The sequence below is a fragment of the Zalophus californianus genome, chromosome 12, assembly GCF_009762305.2.
Source record: "Zalophus californianus isolate mZalCal1 chromosome 12, mZalCal1.pri.v2, whole genome shotgun sequence".
In the NCBI taxonomy this organism is placed as follows: domain Eukaryota; kingdom Metazoa; phylum Chordata; class Mammalia; order Carnivora; family Otariidae; genus Zalophus; species Zalophus californianus.
The window spans coordinates 62,614,349-62,636,156 of record NC_045606.1 but is presented as its reverse complement, the minus strand read 5'-3'; the positions used below and the strand labels follow the sequence as shown (position 1 = coordinate 62,636,156).

At 42.7% G+C, this 21,808-nt stretch overlaps 1 protein-coding gene across 1 annotated transcript; it reads left to right on the top strand.

Moving 5' to 3' along the window:
• The first annotated feature begins 5,459 nt into the window (after positions 1-5,459).
• Positions 5,460-20,398, top strand: LOC113911069 (retinitis pigmentosa 9 protein-like). Its single transcript, XM_035723176.1, has 6 exons — positions 5,460-5,780; positions 9,927-9,957; positions 11,124-11,253; positions 16,216-16,307; positions 19,402-19,463; positions 20,177-20,398. The coding sequence occupies exons 1-6, from the start codon at positions 5,629-5,631 to the stop codon at positions 20,370-20,372; spliced, it is 663 nt and encodes a 220-aa protein (XP_035579069.1). The 5' UTR covers positions 5,460-5,628; the 3' UTR covers positions 20,373-20,398.
• The last annotated feature ends 1,410 nt before the right edge of the window (positions 20,399-21,808 follow it).

Genomic DNA, 21,808 nt, shown 5'->3' with positions numbered 1-21,808 from the left:
TTTTTTTATGCTACCCTGAACCTATCGCTACATTCTTTTTTTTTCTATGAAATATTTGAATGACAAAAACTCGTGTTGATTTTTTCCTGGCAAAAAAATAAATAGGTATGTAAAATAATATACTTCGTGAGCAAAATAATGGCATCAAAGCTGTGCTGTGAAAGGTGGCCAATATAAGCAAGTCTAGTCTCTTTTAAATTGTTCCATTCTGAAAGGCTTAAAATCTACCCAGTAAAACAGAGCCAGGACCAACTGCAGCCACCCCTCTACAACCTGGCCAACACCAATGCCCTATGGCTGGCCTTGAGAATGAATCTGGTATCTTAGGATGGGGTAGAGGGGTATAAGAGACTGAGGCAGGGGATACAGCAAGGAGGGAGTACAAATAAAAGCATCTCTCACCTGGGCTAGTTGCCTTGGTACAAAGTAAAGGCTGACTCCCTGTGTATTCATGGTTGGGTAATAGTCACTTCACTCTCTTTCTGGAAACGAGCTATACCCGCACACCCCTCCAGATGCTACAGGCATGAATAAAGGGGGATTGGTAAGAATAGTGTTTTACAATGATAATCAGCAGGGAAAGAATTCCTATTTGTTTCCTTGGTTAATGGGTGAGATGTTACTACATTGAGTCGATCACAACCAGAAAACTGGACTGAATCTGAGAGATGGCCCTGTGTCATAAAGCATCTGACTCCAGTTTTGAGGCTGACCACTGATAATTTTCAAGTCTCACCTCCACTTTTCCCTTCCATCCCACATTTGGGCAAGCTGATAGGAAAGTCCATGTGGCACCAGGGGAGAAGTTCAAGCTACACAAAATCTTGGCCTGGGTGTGGGAACACTCACCCAGTTCCACCCCCTAAACACAATAAAACTCAGGGCCACTCACCTTTGTTTTGCTGAAGTCGTTTTTGGACTAGCTTAGGTGTCTGAACTGCTCTTCTAGAAAGTCTCAATATGTGAATAATAAACTTCTTCCTACCTTCTTGGTGCATATGTGGCATCATCAGTCTTGACAGTGAACCAGTTTGGGGTGGATGCGGGTCCATCATGCCTCTGTGAAGTGAACACAACACTTTGCCTTTCACACTGGGTTGGTGACCAGGAAATTTCTCAGTCTGGTGTCAAAATCCACAAAGAACCCAGACTCGCATAGAAAGGTGGTTATAAGTAGCAGAAGATTTTCACTGCTTTATAAACTCTAACATGCTAATCATCAAGGAGAGATGCCTAGAATACAAACTAGGAGGTGGTACCAGGAGAGTCTATCAGACTACTAAACTGGACATCTGCTATTTTTCCCTGCCCAGAATCCCTTTCCCCGACCAGCTCTGTCTCTGTCTCTCTCTCTCTCTCTGTTAACAGGACCTTGATTTCACTCTGAGGAACTACCCCTCCCACACTGTTAATCCCACCCCTGCGAATTAAGGTGGGTGTATGATACTGGTTTGGCCCGTCAGAGTACTGCACTTCCTTGATCACAGTGATTTTTTCCATGACAGCTACATAATCCTTACCAAGCTAATGAGTATAATACATGGATGCCTTACTGGAACTGAGAAAGAGGTTTCTTGCAGCTGGGGCTACTAAATTGGTGGCCATCTTTGCTCCCACAATGAGAGAAACATGAGAATGAAGTGATACAAAAGAAGATGAAGTAAAGAGAAAGAAATTGTTGTTGTTTTTAAGATGTTATTTATTTATTTGAGAGAGATGGGGGGAAGCACACAAGCAGTGGGGAGGGGCAGAGGGAGAAACAGACTCTCCACTGAGCAGGGTGCCTGAGGCGGGCTCCATCCCAGGACCCTGAGATCAGGACCTGAGCTGAAGGCAGATGCTTAATCGACTGAGCCACCAAGGTGCCCCAAGAGAAGTTGTTAATGATAACATTTCAGCACCCACACCCAGCCATTCCTGAATTTCTATCCCATGACATTTCACTTATGTGAACCAATAAATTCCTTTATTTATTTATTATTTTCTTAAAACAGCTTGATTTGGATTTTGGTCTGTTGTTTTTCAAAAAGTCTTCGCTAGTACTTGCTGAAGTGGAATTATCCATTGCTGGATCTTCTTGCATCCATCTCCCCCAGGACCACCTTGCAGGGAGAGACCAAATCATTGTGTTAGGCAAATATTTGCATCGGTCAAGATTCTTTCTTTCTGTTTTTTGTTGGTTTGTTTTGTGCAAAAAGGTGTTTTTATTATAGTACAGGGACAGGACCCCTGGGGTAGAAAGAGCTGCTGTCAAGATTCTTTCAGTTGCAAGTGAGAGAAACCCAACTCAGTTGGTTTCTGCATAGAAGTATATCCTAAGGTTTTCAGATTATTTGCTGGCTTGCTATAAGGTCACTGGTTATGGTTGGAGAACATCTGGTGTTTTTTCCTTTTATCTTTTCCTTCTTCTTTCTTCTTCCTTCTTTTCTTTTACTTTAAGGGCATAGCTCGGCCAGCAACAAAGCCTCTTGAGGAGGGGAGGAACAATTCTGGTTCAGCTTGGTTGTTACAAGACACTTAGATTTACTCTGGTATGCACTGTGGAGTCGTCTGACTAGGGTTTGGGGTGGTTAGGTACTGGGGTCTGGCCAGGCATCCCTCTGTTTATTCAATCTCAAGGTCTCTTCATGTGCTCTCTCCTCGTGAGTTAATTTCGGCTTCCTCACAGCATGGTGGCTTCAGAGCAATGGAACAGTTTACATTCCTGAAGGCTTTAGGAGAAAATATTTCAAGAGAACCAAGTGGAAGCTATATGATCTTTTCTGCCTAATTTTAAAAATGATGAGGCGGGCGCCTGGGTGGCTCAGTCGTTAAGCGTTCGGCTCAGGTCATGATCCCAGCGTCCTGGGATCGAGCCCCACATCAGGCTTCCTGTTCGGCGGGAAGCCTGCTTCTCCCTCTCACTCCCCCTGCTTGTGTTCCTGCTCTCACTATCTCTCTCTCTGTCAAATAAATAAATAAAATCTTTAAAAATAAATAAATAAATAATAAAAATGATGAGGCATCGGGGCACCTGGGTGGTTCAGTCGTTGGGCGTTTGCCCTCGGCTCAGGTCCTGGTCCCAGGGTCCTGGGATTGAGCCCCACATCGGGCTCCCTGCTCCGCAGGAAGCCTGCTTCTCCCTATCCCACTCCCCCTGCTTGTGTTCCCTCTCTCACTGTGTCTCTCTGTCAAATAAATGAAATCTTTAAAAAAATTAAAATAAAATTTTAAAAAATTTTAAAAAATGATGAGGCATCACTTCCACTACTTTCTACTGGTTACAATCAAATCACTAAGGTTGGTCTAGATTCAAGGAAAGGAGCATAGACTCCACCTCTCCATGGGAGGAGTATCAAGGTCATTTGTAGAAAACAAGTGAGATGAGAGAGATTATTGCAGGCAACTTGGATAATACCATTTGCCACAATAACTAAAGTCATAAGAGATTAGATTACAAATTACAATGTCAAGTTACTAATTTACAGTAGGAGACCTAACTTTCCACTCACCCCAATACTCAGATCTGACAAAAATACCATTCTCCTCATATTAGGATCTGGTATAACACATTGTCAGGATGGTACTCAGTGAGAATGGAATCAGAGCACAGAAGCTTGGCTAGTCTTGAAAGGTATTTCCTTTCAGATGGGGCCGAATTTTGCAGCATTATTTACAACAACCAAGATATGGAAACAACCAGTGTCCACCCATAGATGAATAGATAAAGATATGGTATATGTGTGTGTGTGTGTATATATATATATATATACACACACATATATGGTATATGTATAAATATATATAATATTACTCAGCCATAAAAAGGAATGATATCTTGCCATTTTTGACAACATGAATGGGCATAGAAGGTATTATGCTAAGTGAAATAAGTCAGACAGAAAAAGACAACATGATTTCACTGACATGTGGAATCTAGAACACAAAAAACAAATAGAAACAGTTTCATAGAGAAAAAATTGGTGGTTGCTAGAGGGGAGGGGTGGGGGGGTGGGTGAGATAGATGAAGGGGATTAAGAGGCACAAACGTCCAGCTATAAAATAAATAAGTCACAGGGAAGAGAAGTGCAGCACAGGGAAAACAGTCAATCATATTGTCATGACTTTGCATGGTGACAGATGATAACTACACATATCTAGATAAACATTTCTTGATGTATGTAAGTGTTGAATCATTATGTTGTATACCTGAAACTAATATAATATTGTATGTCAACTACACTTCAATTAAAAAAGAAAAGATGGGGCTAAGGTTGGTCAAATTGATGCCTTATTCCAAATGGTGCATATTTCTCTAGTAATCAGAACACTCGTGTGTTTATATAATTTGTGTCTTCAGCGGACAATGCTGGACAAACACCATCCGATATTTTTCTTTGGTTCTTTTTTAGATTCTATAGACCATCTTCCTTCTGTAACACAATTAAGTTACACTTTCTTTGTTTCTCAATCATATCTTCCTTAGACTATATTCTCCTAGATGAAAACACCTTGCAAGATATTTACAGGCTACTTATTGGCCAAGTAACTACATCAACAACTGGATTGGTTCATGCAACAGTTCTCTCTCAGAGGGAAACCTGATTTCCAAGCTCTGGGACATATCAGTGTAATACTGTGTTTCTGTTCACGGACCTTGTGCATTCCTTCATTTGGATTTTCCCTAATAAATATGAAGGATCTCGTCATATATTTTAAGTATTAACCATATTGAATGCCACATTTGAGGGGCATAGTCCCTGTGCTGTTACTTTTACTTTGTTTGTGGTTTCTTCCATTATGTTAAAGATAAAACAGTGATCATAACTTCACATACCAGATACAGTTACAAAATGCAACCTAGTTAAGCACTTTAACAATTCGCGGCCTGGCTCCACGACTTCTACTTCTGCATCCTTGGGCATGTTATTTGACTCTCTCCGCCTCCTTCTTATATATAAAATAAGGGTAATACATACGGGTAATAACAGCACTTATTAAGTTTTTAAAGATTAAATCAACTTTCCTTACAGGCTTAGCTCAATGACGAGCACATAAAAAGCGCTCAGTGTCTATAGCTTTCAGTCTAGCGCCCAAACCTTGTCTAGATTCACGGCAGGCTGACTACGTTTTAACGACGCTCTGGAAAATCAGAGAATTTCTCTGGGGTGTCTTGCTTTCTTCAAAGCTGGGTGAATCCCAGCACCAAGTAGCAGCAGCCCGCGTCTAGCCATCGGGGCCACGAATCCGCCGCGCACGGGTCCCCGAGCCTCCCAGGGGAGGGGCACGCGGGGGTGGGGGGCTCCCCGGCTGTTCCGCCGGCCTCCTCCTCCCCCACCCCCACCCCCACCCCCGCCCCGCTTGCGGCCGCCGCCAGGGGGCGCGCTCCGATCCCGGCCGGCCTGGCGGCGGGGCCACCGCGCTGCCAGCGCGGACTTGGGGCCACGACGCGGGAGGCGGCGGGGAGGCCTGGCGGGAGGCGGGGACCAGGAGGCCTCGGCGGGGACAGCGGGCCGGGCCTGGCCCGGGCGGGCGGCGGGAGGGGGCGCTGCGGGGCCGACCGGCCGCGGCGCGGAGGAAGTGCCGTCTTCCCGCCGCCTCAGCCGCCTCAGGCACGCCGCGGGGGCCGCCTCAGCCGCGCGGGCCGCGATGTCTTCCCGGCCCGGACGCGACGACGCGGGGGCCGGGGGCGTGCGGCGGCCGCGGGAGCCGGCCGAGCAGGAGCTGCAGCGGCGCCGGGAGCAGAAGCGGCGGCGGCACGACGCGCAGCAGCTGCAGCAGCTCAAGCACCTGGAGTCCTTGTGAGTCTCCAGTTCGGGTGGGCCGGCGCCGCGGGGGCGCGGGAGGCTGGGTCCCCGGGGACCCGTGCGGCGCTGGCACCCGGACTTCCAGTCGCGCCTCCGCGGGGAGGGAAGGGCCGTTGCTCCGGCGCGCCGAGCGGCCTGGGCCGGCAGGGAAGCTCGGGCTTTATTTCCCCGCCCGAGGTCGGCGTGCGGCCGGGGCTCTGCTTAGCGCTGAGGACCGTGTGGCACTTAGTAGGCGCTCGGTGGGGACTTGGGGACTGAACACGCGGCAGGTGCAGTGAGCGCCGCCGTCCTGCCCTTTCAGGGTTGTAGGTTGACAGGGTCCCCCGGGAGCCGGATAAAACCCCCGATCTCTTCATTCGCTGCTAGGAAGGGAAGAGAACACGCCGTCCTCTACCGTTAGTGCGGTGGCGAGGAGAGGGCTGGAGAATGGGGTGAGGGACTTGTCCTTAAAGATCCCAAAGGTGGAAGAGAGTGGAGACTTGTTCTCTTTAGGCTTGGGGGTGGTGGTGGTGGTGGTGGTGGTGGTTTACCAGCATGAAGGGTGGGGGCTACAAAGAGGCCAGTTCCGGCTCAACAAAAAGACTTAGGACCAGAGTCTCCTGTGGTTGCTGGTCAGCATGGCCTGACTTAAAGGGGCACCGTGCGCCCCCAGCTCCAGCGGGTTCGGGGAGAGAGCCCAGAACCCGCGGGAGGAGGGCGGGTTGTAAAGGAGATTGCAACATCAGGTGGGAGGTGGACCTTCCAGTTCTTTTCTGTGATTCTGTCTTTCTGTAATTAGCTTTAGAAGGCAAACTTGTAAGTTTGGTGCTCACGGAGTTCTTCAATACATACTTCGTTTCTATTTCAGGCACTTGCATTACCTAAGCTAAGATGATCACGTAAGGAAACGTCCTCAAAGGATTCACATTCTTTATAATTAACCTGGGAGCTTTGACACAAAATGCATTGCACTGTTGGAGGCTGGCCTGCTCCTTTCAGTGTGACCCTTGAGCCATCAACTACCTTCCTTTTGAAAATAGTTGTAAATGGACTTTTTTAGGGAATGCCATTGCTAATAATAGATTTCACAATGTGTAGTTCCATCACACTCCTTTTCATCTTGGCAATAACAATTACATATTTTTCAGGAATTTGGATTTCTATTTGGCCATATGTTGTTTTTGTACAACTCCTGTGGCTCAGAGGATGTATTACTGGATTATTGGATTCATAGACTGTACTACCAAACTCCTCTTGGTCTCTGTGCATAAGCCATAGCATCAGTATTTTAAATGAATGGCTGCAGATGAACTGTATCATTTCCCCAGTTTGTGCAGATTTCTGTTGTTCTAGGTTACGCCACCACTTTGTGTTAGAAAATATTTTAAGCATTTGCTTTGAAAAAAATTGCTGTACCACACCTGAGAAGCTAAGTCTCTTCATGCCTAGGTGTTTACTATGCAATCTTCGTGGGGCAGATCCTCTTCTGTCTGCTCAGAAAAGCTCTAGATTAGAGACTCCTGGCATTTGTCAGTTACTACCACCAAGTTGTTTTCTTCCACCTCTGTTGCTCCAGATCTTGGCCTCTGTGATGCTAGTGCTCCAGTCTTGAGGTGCCTCATAAGGTTCTTGAGAGCATGGATTTGTCTTCAACAAGGAACAGAAGCCAGCATTGTGAAGTGTGTGGTGTGACATATTCATCCATGAAGAAATTGAGGCACTGGGGGGGGGGGGTTAAGTAAATTGCCCAAAGCACACAGTGAGAATGAATCATAATTCAAACCAAAGGTTTTTACATCCAAAGCCCATGAGGTTTCTACTCTGCCTTGCTTCCCCTCTGCAGGATTCACATTAACCCTGATTTAGAACTGAAAATACTCCTGCTAGAATTCTATCTACTGAAAGAAGATAGAATATCTCCTTTTATCAGGACAGTTATAAAGACTTATTGTCACTTGTCACTTCTGAGAACAGTTTTCTTTCTTTCTTTTTTTTTTTAGATTTTATTTATTTGTCAGAGACAGAGAAAGAGAACGAGCACAAGCAGGGGAGCGGCAGGCAGAAGGAGAGTAGACTCCCCACTGAGCAGGGAGCCCGATGTGGGACTCAATCCCAGGACCCTGGGATCATGACCAGGGTTGAAGGCAGATGCTTAACCGACTGAGCCACAGGTGTCCTAAGAGCAGTTTTCATTTTATATGTTTTTTGGATTTAACCAGTTATATCCTTATGCCCTTAGTTCTCCCTTCTAGTACCTAGCAACATGCCCGGCACAATAATTGATTACTTCTGCAAGGAATAAGTTTTAATGTGGAATGTTTAATATTACCTGAATATCAAATTTAGTTTTGCCTATTGTACCTGCTCCTTTTTTCTGGGAGGAAAATAATCAACTTAATCAGGGCTAGATTGGAGGTTATATTCCTGAAACTATTACAGAAATAGCATTGATTGTTGAAACAGAAATCCAGCATATATAACTCTATAGCACATATGAACTCCTAATAGCGTACTTTTTGGCTCCATTTTTCTTTCTTGGTCCCAAGTTATCTTTGGTTTTTCTTTCAGAGATGTATTAACCTGGGTTTATACTGACAGAGCTGTAATGTAGTTACCATTGATTTCATTTTTCTTTTGCAATTAAAAAGCATTTTGCAAGCTAATGCATGTAGATGTGAATAGAATGAAAAACAAAGCTCTCTCCCATTTATGATCCTTAGTTCCTATCCCTAGAGGCAAGCATGTGAGTAGTTTCTTTACTGTCCTTTAGAAGTACCTAAAAGGTGTGTGTGTATGTGGCCATATATAGTCTCCTTCCCATACACACAAATAGAAGCTTACCAAATACAGTTTTGCTCCCTATTCCCTAACCCCACCCTTTTTTTGACTAAACTGTTATGGAGATTGTCCCATATCAATATATAACTCACTTTTTAAAGATTTAGTAATGTTTATCTGTTGATAAAAGTAATACATTTTCATTGTAGGACACCTAATTACTCACCCTTGCTTCACCATCTGGGTGCAGCAATGTTGAAGCTCTCACATTTCCAAGTTTCTGGCGTCTTCACAATTTTAAGCCAACTGCTATGCCCAGATGTCCTCAGTAAAATGTTCTTTGTGGGGTGTTGAATGGACCCAGGATGTCTGGTTATCATGTTTCTTTTTTACATTCTTATTTTCCTTTATGGTCCCATAGGCATTTACAGTTAAAAGCCAAATAAACACCCATGTGGTGTATGTTATAGCTAGAAGCGGGTCAGTACTGGAAAGTGAACATGAGCATTTGGTACTAATTATCCAGATTTGGAATCCAGAAGCCTTTTGGGGCAGTTCCGGCAGAGTAATGGGAAGTGAAAATGAATTGGGAGCATAAGCATGATGTATATGTCCCCTTGGGGGGGTCTGAGAGCTCAAAGGGAAAGTACATTCCTACACATCATCCCTCTGCTTGTTCAGGCAGCATTCTTACTGCATGCTGCCTGTCATCGGGGCACCGTGCAGTGGTCCCGGACCCCAGGTCCAGTGAGGTCAGACAGGCACAGAGGGCTGTCAGAGAGCTGAGGAGCAGGTGGCTCACTCTGCAGGCAGGGTGGGTGGGCAGGATTTGAACCAGGAGCTGCAGAGAAACAGGAGAGGAAGCCTCTAGGACAGATCACCTCCACTTCCTTCCCCTACAACAGGCCTTTCCCTCCAGCTTTGCTCCTGCCCCCCCTGTGCTGCCCCCAACCAAGTTAGAAAAGATTTCTCAACTTTCCCCCACCATGTGCCTCTTCAGTGTTGAGTAAGTGGAAGTTATGCTAGGTAAATAACCTGACAACTGTGACACTTTGGGAATCATGATTAGCTCAAAGGTCTTCTTCCTTCACATTTCCCCTGCAATCTCTTGCTTTCTCTTCTTCAACAATAAAATCACTTTGCTCAGACACCTAGTAATTACCTCAGTGAATTTCAGTTCTAGATCTCCACAGGATGTGGAGTAGCATCAGTTTATTTATATGGGACCTCTGACTGCTGGGCATATTTTATTAACTGCTTTAGACATAATGCAGTTTTGAGGTTTTACTAAAAATATCCTTTTTATTTTGGTCTGCAGTGCTCACTAAAATGTGTTACGTTCCTGTTAACATGATCGATGATGTTTTTTCTTTTCCTTTCTAGTTATGAAAAACCTCCTCCTGGGCTTATCAAGGTCAGTGTGAAATTTGTGCCTTTGGTCATTCTCTTAGACATATTTGACTCAGTGCTCAGACTCAGTTACTTGTTATAAAAACCTGTTGCATAAGGTTTTGGACGCCCTTTTATGGTAACCCTGCTTCTCCCTGCAGATGCCAGTCAGTTCATACACTTTGGGCTTTCTGTGTCCAGCCTGTGCCTTTGTAGAAATGTAATCAGCCGTGTGTCTGTTCCCTAAGAGACGGTGGTAGCCCCACATGTTCATCAGCCATTGGTCCCCTTCTCCCACCCTCTCTCTCTCTTGCTGTGGCTGCCATCTTCTCACAGCTGTGCTCCTTCTCTGACTTGCTGCTGCTTTCCTGAGTATCATCAGCTCAGAGAACAGTAGTCTCTGAGGAGACTGGAAGGCCCTCTAGTCCAGCCCCTGTGCAGGACACCCCCCTAACCACCCCCGCCCCCCAACCCCCCACCCCTGCTCCGCGACAGCACCTGGCCCTAGAGTCCAGTATCTGTGGGAGGGAGACTTAGAGGGCTCAGTGGAGGTCAGGACAGCTTTCTGCTTGCTCACATTCAATGAAAAGAAAAGATTACAAAACCTTCTTTCATTATAAATGTAATATGCATGGGAGCTGAAAACAATCAGAAGGTAAAAAAAATAATAACAACAATACCTTAATTGTGTAATGAAGTTATTTGGTGGTGAAAGCACACTTCATAAATACAGCAGGTGCGAGATTGTAAAACATGACAGTGGCCTCCGAGGGATAATAATCTTTTTTAATTTAACGTGTTATTTTTATTTCAGGAAATCTTGTTTAATTCTATACTTTGCTTCATTCCACAAGGCTTTTAAGGTAGCAGAAAAGTTTGTGATCTGAATCTAATTTTTGTGATCTAGAATCAGGATTTGGAGCTCACAAATCATTCCTAAGTGAACAATACTAGTAATATTTCTCTAAGAGTAGCTATGTCATTTTCATGATATGGTTCTTCTGGTACATTTATTTCTGGTTTTTCTGTCAGGTATAATTTGTCTTTCTTTCTAGTACTTGAGAGGGTAACTTAGGAGGACATGGCGTGTCCAGCCCGTGAGAAAGGCAGGCAGGGCTGTGTCCTGAAGCAGGTGGGAGAGAATGCCGGTGCTTTTTTGCCATGTTGTGGACACGTTGTTTCCTTTTTTAGGAAGATGAGACTAAGCCAGAAGACTGTATACCAGATGTACCAGGCAACGAACATGCCAGGGAATTTCTGGCTCACGCACCAACGAAAGGACTCTGGATGCCACTGGGGAAAGAAGTCAAAGTTATGCAGTGTGAGCACGGGAGAGTTGCAAGTAACCCTCCTCCATACACGCAAGTTATATACCACAATTTACAAAGCGCGTTTACTTCCTTTTTTTTAAATTTGTTCTCACCACAGCCCTGTTAAGTCAAGGCACAATCTCTGTTTCATAGTTAAGGAAGCTGACCTGCATATGTTAGTGAGTGGTCCGAGGTAAGAGGTAGAGAGGAGCATTGACTCCAGGGCTTCTGACTCCAAAGGCTGGGGTCATCCACAGGGACCATAGCTACCTTTGGAGTTCACTCTTCAGTAATATTCCAGTAACAAAAAGGATATTCTGTTGTAGAAATGCCATGAGGGACAAGGAGTGTGTTGGAGGGCAGGTCCCTTTGGGTCTTGCATCATTCGCCCCTCATCAGTGATGCTAAGGTTTCATCCATGTAACTTGGGAGGAGCTGTGAGCCCAGAGGGTGGGTCCAGAACAGGTGTGCTGTGCATGCACACCCCCACCCCACCCCGGCCACAACACTTTCCATCTAGCATAAGATAGTATTTGAAGAAAGGGTACTGCTTCAAATACTGCTTCTGTTTGTACAGAGATTCTTCATACACATAATTAAAATAGTTTCAGTCATTTTTTCTCCATTTCCACTTACAGCGCTTTTTCTTCGTTATTTTGATATTTATATTCATATGTCTAAGATCATATATTGTATTGATTTTTCAGGTTTAGGTGTTGTTTGTTGACACTGTACAATGGAAGAGGAGAATTTAGCTCTCTCCTGGTCCTACCACACACATGTACCTTTACTATATCACATCTTCCCCAAAATGTTTTTTTCATAATTTTGGTTAGATAAGTCTTTAATGTTTATTTTATTATGATTATATCCAGAGCTGAGTCATATAGTAAACTGATTACTTTTCCTTTCATGCATCCTGAAGAGTTCCCTCCTTTCCCCTGATTAATGGTTGTCTTGTTTTTGGTATTTGTGTGTGTGTGTGTTTTGTTCCGTTGTTATTGTTTTTGGTTTCCATGTACTGCTTTCTTACTCAACCTCAAATTGTTCAAAGATTGACTCTTAAGACCTTCACATGCGTTTTTTTAAATTAAATATTTTATTTATTTAACAGAGAGAGAGAAAGAGAAAGAGAGAGAGTACAAGCAGGGGGAGTTGCAGAGGGAGAGGGAGAAGCAGTCTCCCCGCTGAGCAAGGAGCCAGATGTGGGGCTGGATCCCAGGACCCCGGGATCACGACCCGAGCCGCAGGCAGATGCTTAACCGACTGAGCCACCCACGTGCCCCAAGACCTTCAAATGCTTGAGGCATTCTATTAATTTCATCCTCTGAAAATGGTTGCTCCCATGCTTATCATCCAGGGATCTCCCTTCACTTTGTGTTTTGAATTGAATGTTTGTGTCCCTCAACAAATTCATATGTTGAAGCCCTAATATCTAATGGGATGATATTTGGAGATGGGGTCTTTGGGTTGTGATTAGGATTAGATGAAGTAATGAGGGTGGCTCTGATGATGTGATTAGTTCCTTTTAAGAAGAGACCAGAGAGCTTGCTCTCTCTCCACTGTGTGAGGACACACTGTGAGAGGACACAGCTGTCTGTCAGCCAGGAGAGTAATCATCAGAAAACAACACTGTTGGCACCCAGATTGTAGATTTCCAGTGTCCAGCACTGTGAGAAAATAAATTCCTGTTGTGTAAGTGACCCAGTCTATATTTTGTTAGGGGGGCCCTGAACTGAGACACAACCATTCTACAGTTTCCCTTAGTTTCTGTCCTATGTTGAATCTCCTGTTTCCTGTATGTTGAGTCATCTTCTTTGTTGTTATAATATCTTGTTATGGTGGAGCCAAGACCATTAAATGGGGAAAGGACAGTCTTTAAAAAAAAAAAAACAGATATCCCCATGCAAAAGAATGAAGTTGGACCTTTATCTAATACCATATACAAAATTTAACTCTAAGTGGATCAAATGTTAAATGTTAAGACCTAAAACTATGAAATCTCTTAGAAGAAAATATATGGCAAAGCTGTACAGAATTGGATTTGGCAGTGATTTCTTGGATCAAACACCAACGGTACAGGCAACAAAAAAATTGACAAATTTGACTTCATGAAAATTTCAAAATTTTTTGAATAAGAAACATGAGTAAAAAGGCAGCTTTCAGAATGGGAGAAAATATTTGTAAATCATATCTGATAAGGGATTCTATCTAGAATATATAGAGAACTCCTAAAAACAATGAAGAAACAAACAACCTGATTAAAATTTGGTAAAGGACTTATTGAATAGACATTTCTCTAAAGAAGTTATATAGATATCCAGTAAGCCCATGAAATGATTCTCAGTGTCAGTAATCATTAGGGAAATACAAATCAAATCTACAGTGAAATACCACCTCAGACCCATTAAGATGGCTACTATCAAAAAAACAGAATGTAACAAATGTTGGCACATGTGCACAGCCTTCTAGGTTCCCAGGATTGTGTCAGCATTTTTGAAAGCCCTCTATGGACATCTCATTCCCTGGATCTTTTACATTTTTAGTTGGGCTCCTGTTTATCCAATGATATCACAGTCATTGGCAACTGTGATGTTAAAACAGTTGCAGGTGATTGTTTTCAACAAATATCCTGAGGGATTGGGCTTTTCCTGTAAAGTAAACTATGACTGGTTACACAGAAACAACACCCTGTCAGTGTGGCTCTATCCTCTGAGATTAGGGTTTTTTGGGGGGCTCAAAACCTGGTCTTACCCTATTGAGGTCGCAGGACTGTTGCTTTTCATAGCTGTCATGGTTGCAAGGCTGTTGGTTTTTAAGATTATAATGGAAATCAGGAGAGAGGGCTGGGAGTAGGTCTGGTTAAAATGCCAGGAATCCTGCTGTTCTTATCAAGCGTCACTAGCTTTTCTTGAATTAATGCTCCTCAGATTGTGGCAAACCTTTGGTTAATTTCAAGAGTTTCAAATAAGTTGATTTGGGCAAGTTTATGACTATTTTCAGTGCTTTTATGAAGGTTGTCACTTGGCCATTCTTGAAGAGCTTTCTGGCTTATTCCTTTTGAAAAGAATCCTCTTCACTGTCATTTTTATGGGATGTCCGGAAGGGAATGAAAGCAAGTAAATGTGTTTAGTAGTCTGTCATCTTACTCAGAAGTCTACAGCTTTTCTTTTTTTTTTTAAGTTTGAAGACCACTGCTCTGTTTTATGAGGTGGTTACTTATATTTCAATTACCATTTTTTAAAAAATATTCATTTATTTGTTTTAGAGAGAGGGAGTGAGCATGCTTGAGTTGGGGAAGAGGCAGAGGGAGACACTCTTGAAGCAGACTGTGTGCTGAGCCTGGAGCCCTACCTGGGGATTGATCTCATGACCGATGAGTTCATGACCTGAGCCAAAACCAGGGTTTGGATGCTTAACAGACTGTGCCACCCACGTGCCCCCATTTCGATTACTGTTTTATAGTTATTTGCATTGATTTAGAAAATAAGTGTCTGGGTTGGGACCAGAGCCAGTTTTACTTGTGATTTTCAAGGGCCTGCAGGGGAAACAATGATGTGTTGATAATGGTCGTATGATTTTGTGAAATTTGCCAAGGCAAGATATTTTTTTTCCTAAAGAGCCCCCCGCCTCCATAATTTAAACTCAGGCCCCACAAAATTTTGACTTATCCCAAATGGGATAAAAGACACATATACATCCTTTCATTGGTTTTATTGATTATAGTGTTATCTAGAACAGTGGTTCCAAACTTTAATATGTTTATAAATCACCAATTAATCTTTTAAAATTTTGGTATGTTTCAGTATTTCTGCAATGGGTCTAACACTATGCATTTCTAACAATCTCCCATGTGTTGCTGATTTTGCTTGCCCATGACCACATTTTGAATAGCAAGAATCACCTTTCCTTTAACGGTAACAGAATTTTGAACACAAAGAACTTTGGTTTGAAGGAGTATAATCCTCCTTTCCTGAACTTTAAAATGTTTGGGGAGTTCAAGACAGGGACAGCTCAGAGGCAGTCAATAAAGTATCTCCAAACTTCATTCTTTTTCAATGGTTTCCTGCATCCAACCCTCAAAATTAAAAAGGAAAGCATCCCTTCTCTTTCACTTCATACTTTGAGTAGCTGCCAGCATGGGGCAACCCTGGCTGATCTTACCCACTCTTCCTGCTTCCTGACTTTCTTGGTTGGAGTTCCTTAATGTTCAAACACAGGGTCTCACTTAGCTCACCACTCATTTGACTTCCTGATTTGCCTCAAATCCAAATGGTTCTGAGAGGACGAAAGCAGGTGAGAGAAGTAATGAGGGTCTCACCCATTCCTGCTTTGTTCACCACTTCATTTTTCCCATGTCAGCATCTAATGCCAAGTCTGTACTCACTGAAATTCCATGAAGGTGCATGTTTCCCTCTTTTGCCCTGGAAGGTGTGTATGCATTTTCCTGTTATGTCTCCTTCCAGTTCCTCATCAGGGCCGTCTGCTTCTAATAATAAACCTTTTTACAAAGGACAGTTCCCTATTGAGCAGGTGAGGCTATATTAGAGTGCTAATGGAATTAACATTTTAAGATAATTTGTGATTTGTTTTAATTAAAGGTGAGGGATTTTTTGCAGTAGTTGCCTCAATCAGAGAAAGAAGCTATTTGCTCGTGTCTAAAATTGTAAATGAGAATCACAGTCCCTTGATGAATAGAAGAGTCCTCCTCTGAAAAATACAATAAGCTACAGCCTAAAAACAATTTCACTCTTTATAGTACTTTTACATTGGATTGCTTAATACCTATTGCTTGGGGAAGCAGTTAGTTTCCCTTTATTTTCTAGGATCTTACATGGTTTATCCACTCATTGCATTTGCTTTTAGAATTGGAGTTTAATGAAGAAAAACTTTAGTATGATATACTGATTCTTCATCTTCATTAAATGAAATTGTTATCTTACAGAGATATTTCCTTTTTTCTTTGTTTTTAGGTTGGCGTTGTAAACGGTATGGTCACCGAACAGGCGACAAAGAATGCCCTTTTTTTATCAAAGGCAACCAAAAGTTAGAACAGTTCAGAGTAGTAAGTAGAACCCCACCTTGCCAATTTACATTTTTCAGAAATAATGAATATTAATGAAACAGGCAGTAATCCGTGAACTGGAAGTTCACATAAAATACATTCCCAGAAGCTTTTTGGCCAGAGTATCTGGTGTTGACTACATCTCTTCTTAAATTACATTTGTGTGACAGTTAACAAAAAACTAACTTTTTATTAAAGTGTTTTTTGTTTATACCTTGAGAATAATGATTCTTTTTCTAAAGCAGACTTTATTTATTCAATCACTTGTTTTAACTTATATAAAAAATCATGTTTCATTACTAAAATTAGGGTTTAGTTTCCCAGTCTTTATTTTTATTTATTTATTTATTTTTTAAAGATTTTATTTATTTGTTTGACAGAGACAGCAAGAGAGGGAACACAAGCAGTGGGGAGTGGGAGAGGGAGAAGCAGGCTTCCCGCGGAGCACCACCTAGGCACTGCAGTTTCCCAGTCTTTAAAGACAGTCTTAAATTATAAGCTAGAGGTGTGTATATAAATTATATATGGTCTTCAGTTGACAGTAAAATAGATATATCATTCCCTCACTTTATTTTAATAGAGTCTTCTCCTAAAGGTGTTAATTTACCACTCAGTAACTTCTGCCAAGTGATATATGCCACTGTCTAGATGTACTGAAGTCATCAGCATATATCAAACTGGGGCCAACATTCACTAAAATTTTTAAGACATTTAAAACATTGTGGGGTGCCTGGGTGTTTCAATCCATTAAGCGTATGCCTTTGACTCAGGTCGTGATCCCAGGGTCCTGGCATTGAGCCCCACATCCAGCTCCCTGCTCAGTGGGGAGTCTGCTTCTCCCTCTCCTTCTGCCTCCCCCCTGCTCATGCTCCCTGTCTCTCAAATAAATAAATAAAATCTTTTTCATTTAAACCACTGTGGCTTTATTTTATTTTGTATTTTTTTAAAATTTTTAATTTATTTTTTGACAGAGAGAGAGACACAGTGAGAGAGGGAACACAAGCAGGGGGAGTGGGAGAGGGAGAAGCAGGCTCCCTGCAGAGCAGGGAGCCCGATGCAGGGCTCAATCCCAGGACTCTGGGATCATGACCTGAGCCGAAGGCAGATGCTTAACGACTGAGCCATGCAGGTGCCCCATTGTGGCTTTATTTTAATAATCTGAATTAATATTTTTGATCACTCATTCCACTTCTAGGTGGAATGTCAGTTTTTACAGATATTATATAAAATATAGTTTGGTGATAAATCTCAAAAACTTTGAAGATACTCATTTTTTTTTTTTGGCTCAGAAATCCCACTTAAGGAATTTAAGGATATAAGAGAACATCAATATATACACAAGTATTTATGAATAAGGATATGTATATATAAGGATAACTCTTATATCCAGAAACAATGGAAACTAAAGAAAAATGGGAAACAATAGTCCAACATATGAACATCAATTTCTGTAGCATGCAAATTATTTAGTCATTAGAAATTATTATTTATATTTTTTGAGATTTTATGTTTAAGTAATCTCTACACCCAACCAGGGGCTTAAACTCACAACCCTGAGATCAAGAGTCTCATGCTGTACTGACTGAGCCAGCCAGGTACCCCAGGAATTATGTTTTAGAAGACATTATGTGAGGTGCCTGGTTGGCTCAGTTGGTTAAGCGTCTGCCTTGGGCTCAGGTCATGATCCTGGAGTCCTGGTATCAAGTCGTACATTGGGCTCCCTACTCAGTGGGGAGTCTGCTACTCTCTCCGCCCTTCACCCCACTCATGCTCTCTCTTGCTCCCTCTCAAATAAATAAATAAAATCTTAAAAAAAAAGACCTAATGTCATGGGAAAATGTTCATGAAGACATAAGTGAAAAACAATAGAGTTGTATATATAGGAGGATTATAGTTTTTCATTAATTACTAATAATGACTGAAAGAAAGAGATCAAATGTTAATAGTAATTATCCCCAGGTAGGGAGGTAATAGGGCTTTTTAATTTTTTTAATTTTTTAAAGATTTTATTTATTTATTTGACAGAGGGAGAGACAGCGAGAGAGAGAACACAAGCAGGGGGAGTGGGAGAGGGAGAAACAGACTCCCACTAAGCAAGGAGCCAGATGTGGGGCTCGATCCCAGGACCCTGGGATCATGACCTGAGCCGAAGGCAGACGCTTAACAACTGAGCCACCCAGGCGCCCAATAGGGCTTTTTTAAAGATTTATTTATTTTCAAGAGAGAGAGAGAAAGAGAGTGTGTGTGCATGTGCACACAAGTTGGGGGAGGGACAGGGAGAGAATCTTCAAGCAGACTCCCTGCTGAGTGCAGAGCCCATTGTGGGGCTCAGTCTCATAACCCATGAGGTCATGACCTGAGTGGAAACCAAGAGTTGGACACCCAACTGACTGAGCCACCCAAGTGCCCCAGTAGGTTTTTTTTTTTGTTTTGCGGGGTTTGAACTCACAACCTTGAGATCAAGATCTGAGCTGAGATCTAGAGTTGGACACTTAACCAGCTGAGCCCCCCCAGGTACCCCAGTTGTTGTTCTTTTTTTTCTTCTTTCTTTTTTTTAAAGATTTTTTTAATTCATTTATTTGACAGAGAGAGACGCAGTGAGAGAGGGAACACAAGCAGGGGGAGTGGGAGAGGGAGAAGCAGGCTTCCTGCTGAGCAGGGAGTCTGATGTGGGGCTCTATCCAAGGGCCCTGGGATCATGACCTGAGCCAAAGGCAGACACTTAACCACTGAGCCACCCAGGTGCCCCCCCACTTGTTTTTCTTAATACTGTCTCTTGATCATCCTTCCAAATAGAACAAAGAAAATTACCTCAATATTTCTACCTTGAATAGTATTTCATGATTCTGCCATGGTTTATGTTCTTACAAAGGATATTTAAATTATAATCTATATTTTTCTAATTAGAAAATCGTTTGTTACAGTCTCAATAGGTTTGCAGTGATGGTAACCCTTAGGAAGGATTAGAACATGTTAAATATGAAATTATACCAAATAGGAAAAAAAACTGGTTTCAGTGAAATATGCATTTAATTTTTATTTAACTGATAGTCCATGGAGCCTAACACAATCTTAACCTTTTCTCATTCTCAAGGCACATGAAGATCCCATGTATGACATCGTACGAGAGAATAAAAGACATGAAAAGGATGTAAGGTGAGATGGTCCAGGTGATAACAATACCCTTCTAAAGTCTGAAATTATATAAAGTTGGAAACACCTGTTCCAGTATTAGATGAGTGGTTTGGTAACTATGGTACTTCAATTGTGAACTGTTTGGAAGGCAGGACTCATCACAGGAAAGGCCAGTGGGTGGCAGGCCAGCCTCATTCCACTTGAGTTAGCAGTGGACTTGGTCCTGCCTGCTCACACCACTGATAGTTGATGTTGGCAAGTGTAACTTAGTTTCAGTGTCTTTATGGATCTGAGCTATTCTTAAAAATTATCCTTAGACATGAATAAAGATAGGATGAAGAAAGAGGAGGGTTTGTTTTTCTCAAACTGGTTCCATGGAGTTCTAATTGTTAAGGAGGTAGATTACCTAGTATGAACTTGAGTGGTTGTGGGTGGTTGGGGAGGTGATGAAGGAGAGGCGGCATCTATTCGAAGTTATGTAGTAAGGACTGGAGAAACGTGCAGAAATACTTAGGACAGTGAAAAGAATACAGAATGGCTTGTACACTGGGTACAGTCCTGTCAAAGAGGCATGGGTGTGGACAAGAATGGGGAAAACATGCAGAAATAAAAATAAGTACTGTCTGCAGTAAGGTGGTTATGATGTTTTTTACCCTCACTGCTGCTTTTATATCATTTTTATCTACCTTTTTTTCTAGTTAAATATGGTTCTTTGGTTAATCTTCTATGTTTAGGATACAGCAGTTGAAACAGTTACTGGAGGATTCTACATCCGATGAGAATGGGAGCAGCTCCAGTTCCTCGGAATGTAAAGAGAAACACAAGAAAAAGAAGAAGAAAGAAAAGCATAAGAAGAGGAAGAAAGAAAAGAAGAAGAAGAAACGAAAGTATACGTCTTCCAAGTCGAATGAGAGTTCAGACTCGGACTGACAACTTGACTTGTTCAACATTCTCTTCTCCCTAATCAGACACTGTGGCCAAAGACCAGAGGATGTGGAATCGGGGAGGACTAGGAGAGAGCCGCCTAGAGAGCAGGGTATTTGGTGTCACGTGTGTGAATTCTCACCTGCCTTCCAGCAAAGATGTGACCCCAGGAGGGTGAGTTGTACTTTCCCAGGCACTAGCTCTGGACAGCGGCTGATTTCAGGCAGGAAAGCTTTGTTCAATGACAATATGCAAGAATAATACAGATGATTCTCAAACTTATGGAGCAAGAAAATCACCTGGGGTGGTTGTTAAAACACATTCCTGTGTCTTAACTCCTAGAATTTTAGAATTCGATTTACTAGGTCTGGAGTGGACTGGAGTATTTGCAGTTGTGACAACTGTCCAAATGATGCTGACACTGTTGGTCTGGGGGCCAGACTTGGAGAACCACTTCTCCAAATGTTAAACCTCTTCCTGAAGCCTTCCTCCACTTCCTGCTTTAATTGAAATCTTGTGGGGCACCTAGGTGGCTCAGTTGGTTAAGTGTCTGCCTTTGGCTCAGTTCATGATCTCAGGGTTCTGGGATCAAGTCCCTCATCAGGCTCCCTGCTTAGTGGGGAGCCTGCTTCTCCCTCTCCCTCTCCCCTGCTCATGCTCTCTCACTCGCTCTCTCTCTCTCAAATAAATAAAATCTTTAAAAAAAAGAAAGAAAAATCCTGCCATCCACTGCAACCCTTGCAAGTTCTGGTCTCTTCTCTCTCACTCCAGGTTTCTCTGTCTACTGTTTCTGGCCTAGGTTCCGTGGTCCTTTATTTCAGTCTGTCATATCACTTGACCTGTAGTCCTTTTGCCCAGTTTACCCAGAATAACCTCAAACTAACCTCTTCCTCCTCTGCTCCAACTCCCAGACCGCTGAGCCTATAAAGCTGATCAAAGTTCTTTATCCTAAAATCTCTCCTTTCAGACTCAGTACTCTCCAGTCCTATTTAGGAAAGGAAGAGAAGTCACCAGACCTCCTCCTACCAAGGTATCTATCAACCTGTCACTGTGGTTGTGGTAGGCAGAGTTATAAAATAGCCTCTGAGACTTTTGCCCAAATCTGTAGAACTGTTACTATAATGGATTTTACTCCCATGATTAGATTATAATACACAGTTGACCTTTTCAAAGGGTGCAGGGGTGTAAGGTGTGGCCTCTTACCCCAGTTGAGACAACTCTTCAGGATCATTGCAGCTCAGGAGCTCCTGGTGGGATTTTGGCTAAGGTCTTTGTTGTTACTGTATCACATCCATACTTTTTCCCTATGCTTAATCATGCTTTCTTTGCCCCTTGAGAGATTTTATTCCCTGTAGCACACCCCACTAAATTTCCTGCACAGAAATCTTCATGTCAGAGTCTGACCCTGAGGAACTCAGTGTGCCAGGGGGTACAATAACTGC

What these genes read in the sequence shown, in the direction of transcription:
- LOC113911069 (XM_035723176.1), top strand. Translation starts at nt 5,629, where the DNA reads ATGTCTTCCCGGCCCGGACGCGACGACGCGGGGGCCGGGGGCGTGCGG. An exon ending in CTCAAGCACCTGGAGTCCTT is followed by an intron (nt 5,781 to 9,926) that starts GTGAGTCTCCAG and finishes TTTCCTTTCTAG; the next exon opens with TTATGAAAAACCTCCTCCTG. An exon ending in AGTTAGAACAGTTCAGAGTA is followed by an intron (nt 16,308 to 19,401) that starts GTAAGTAGAACC and finishes CTCATTCTCAAG; the next exon opens with GCACATGAAGATCCCATGTA.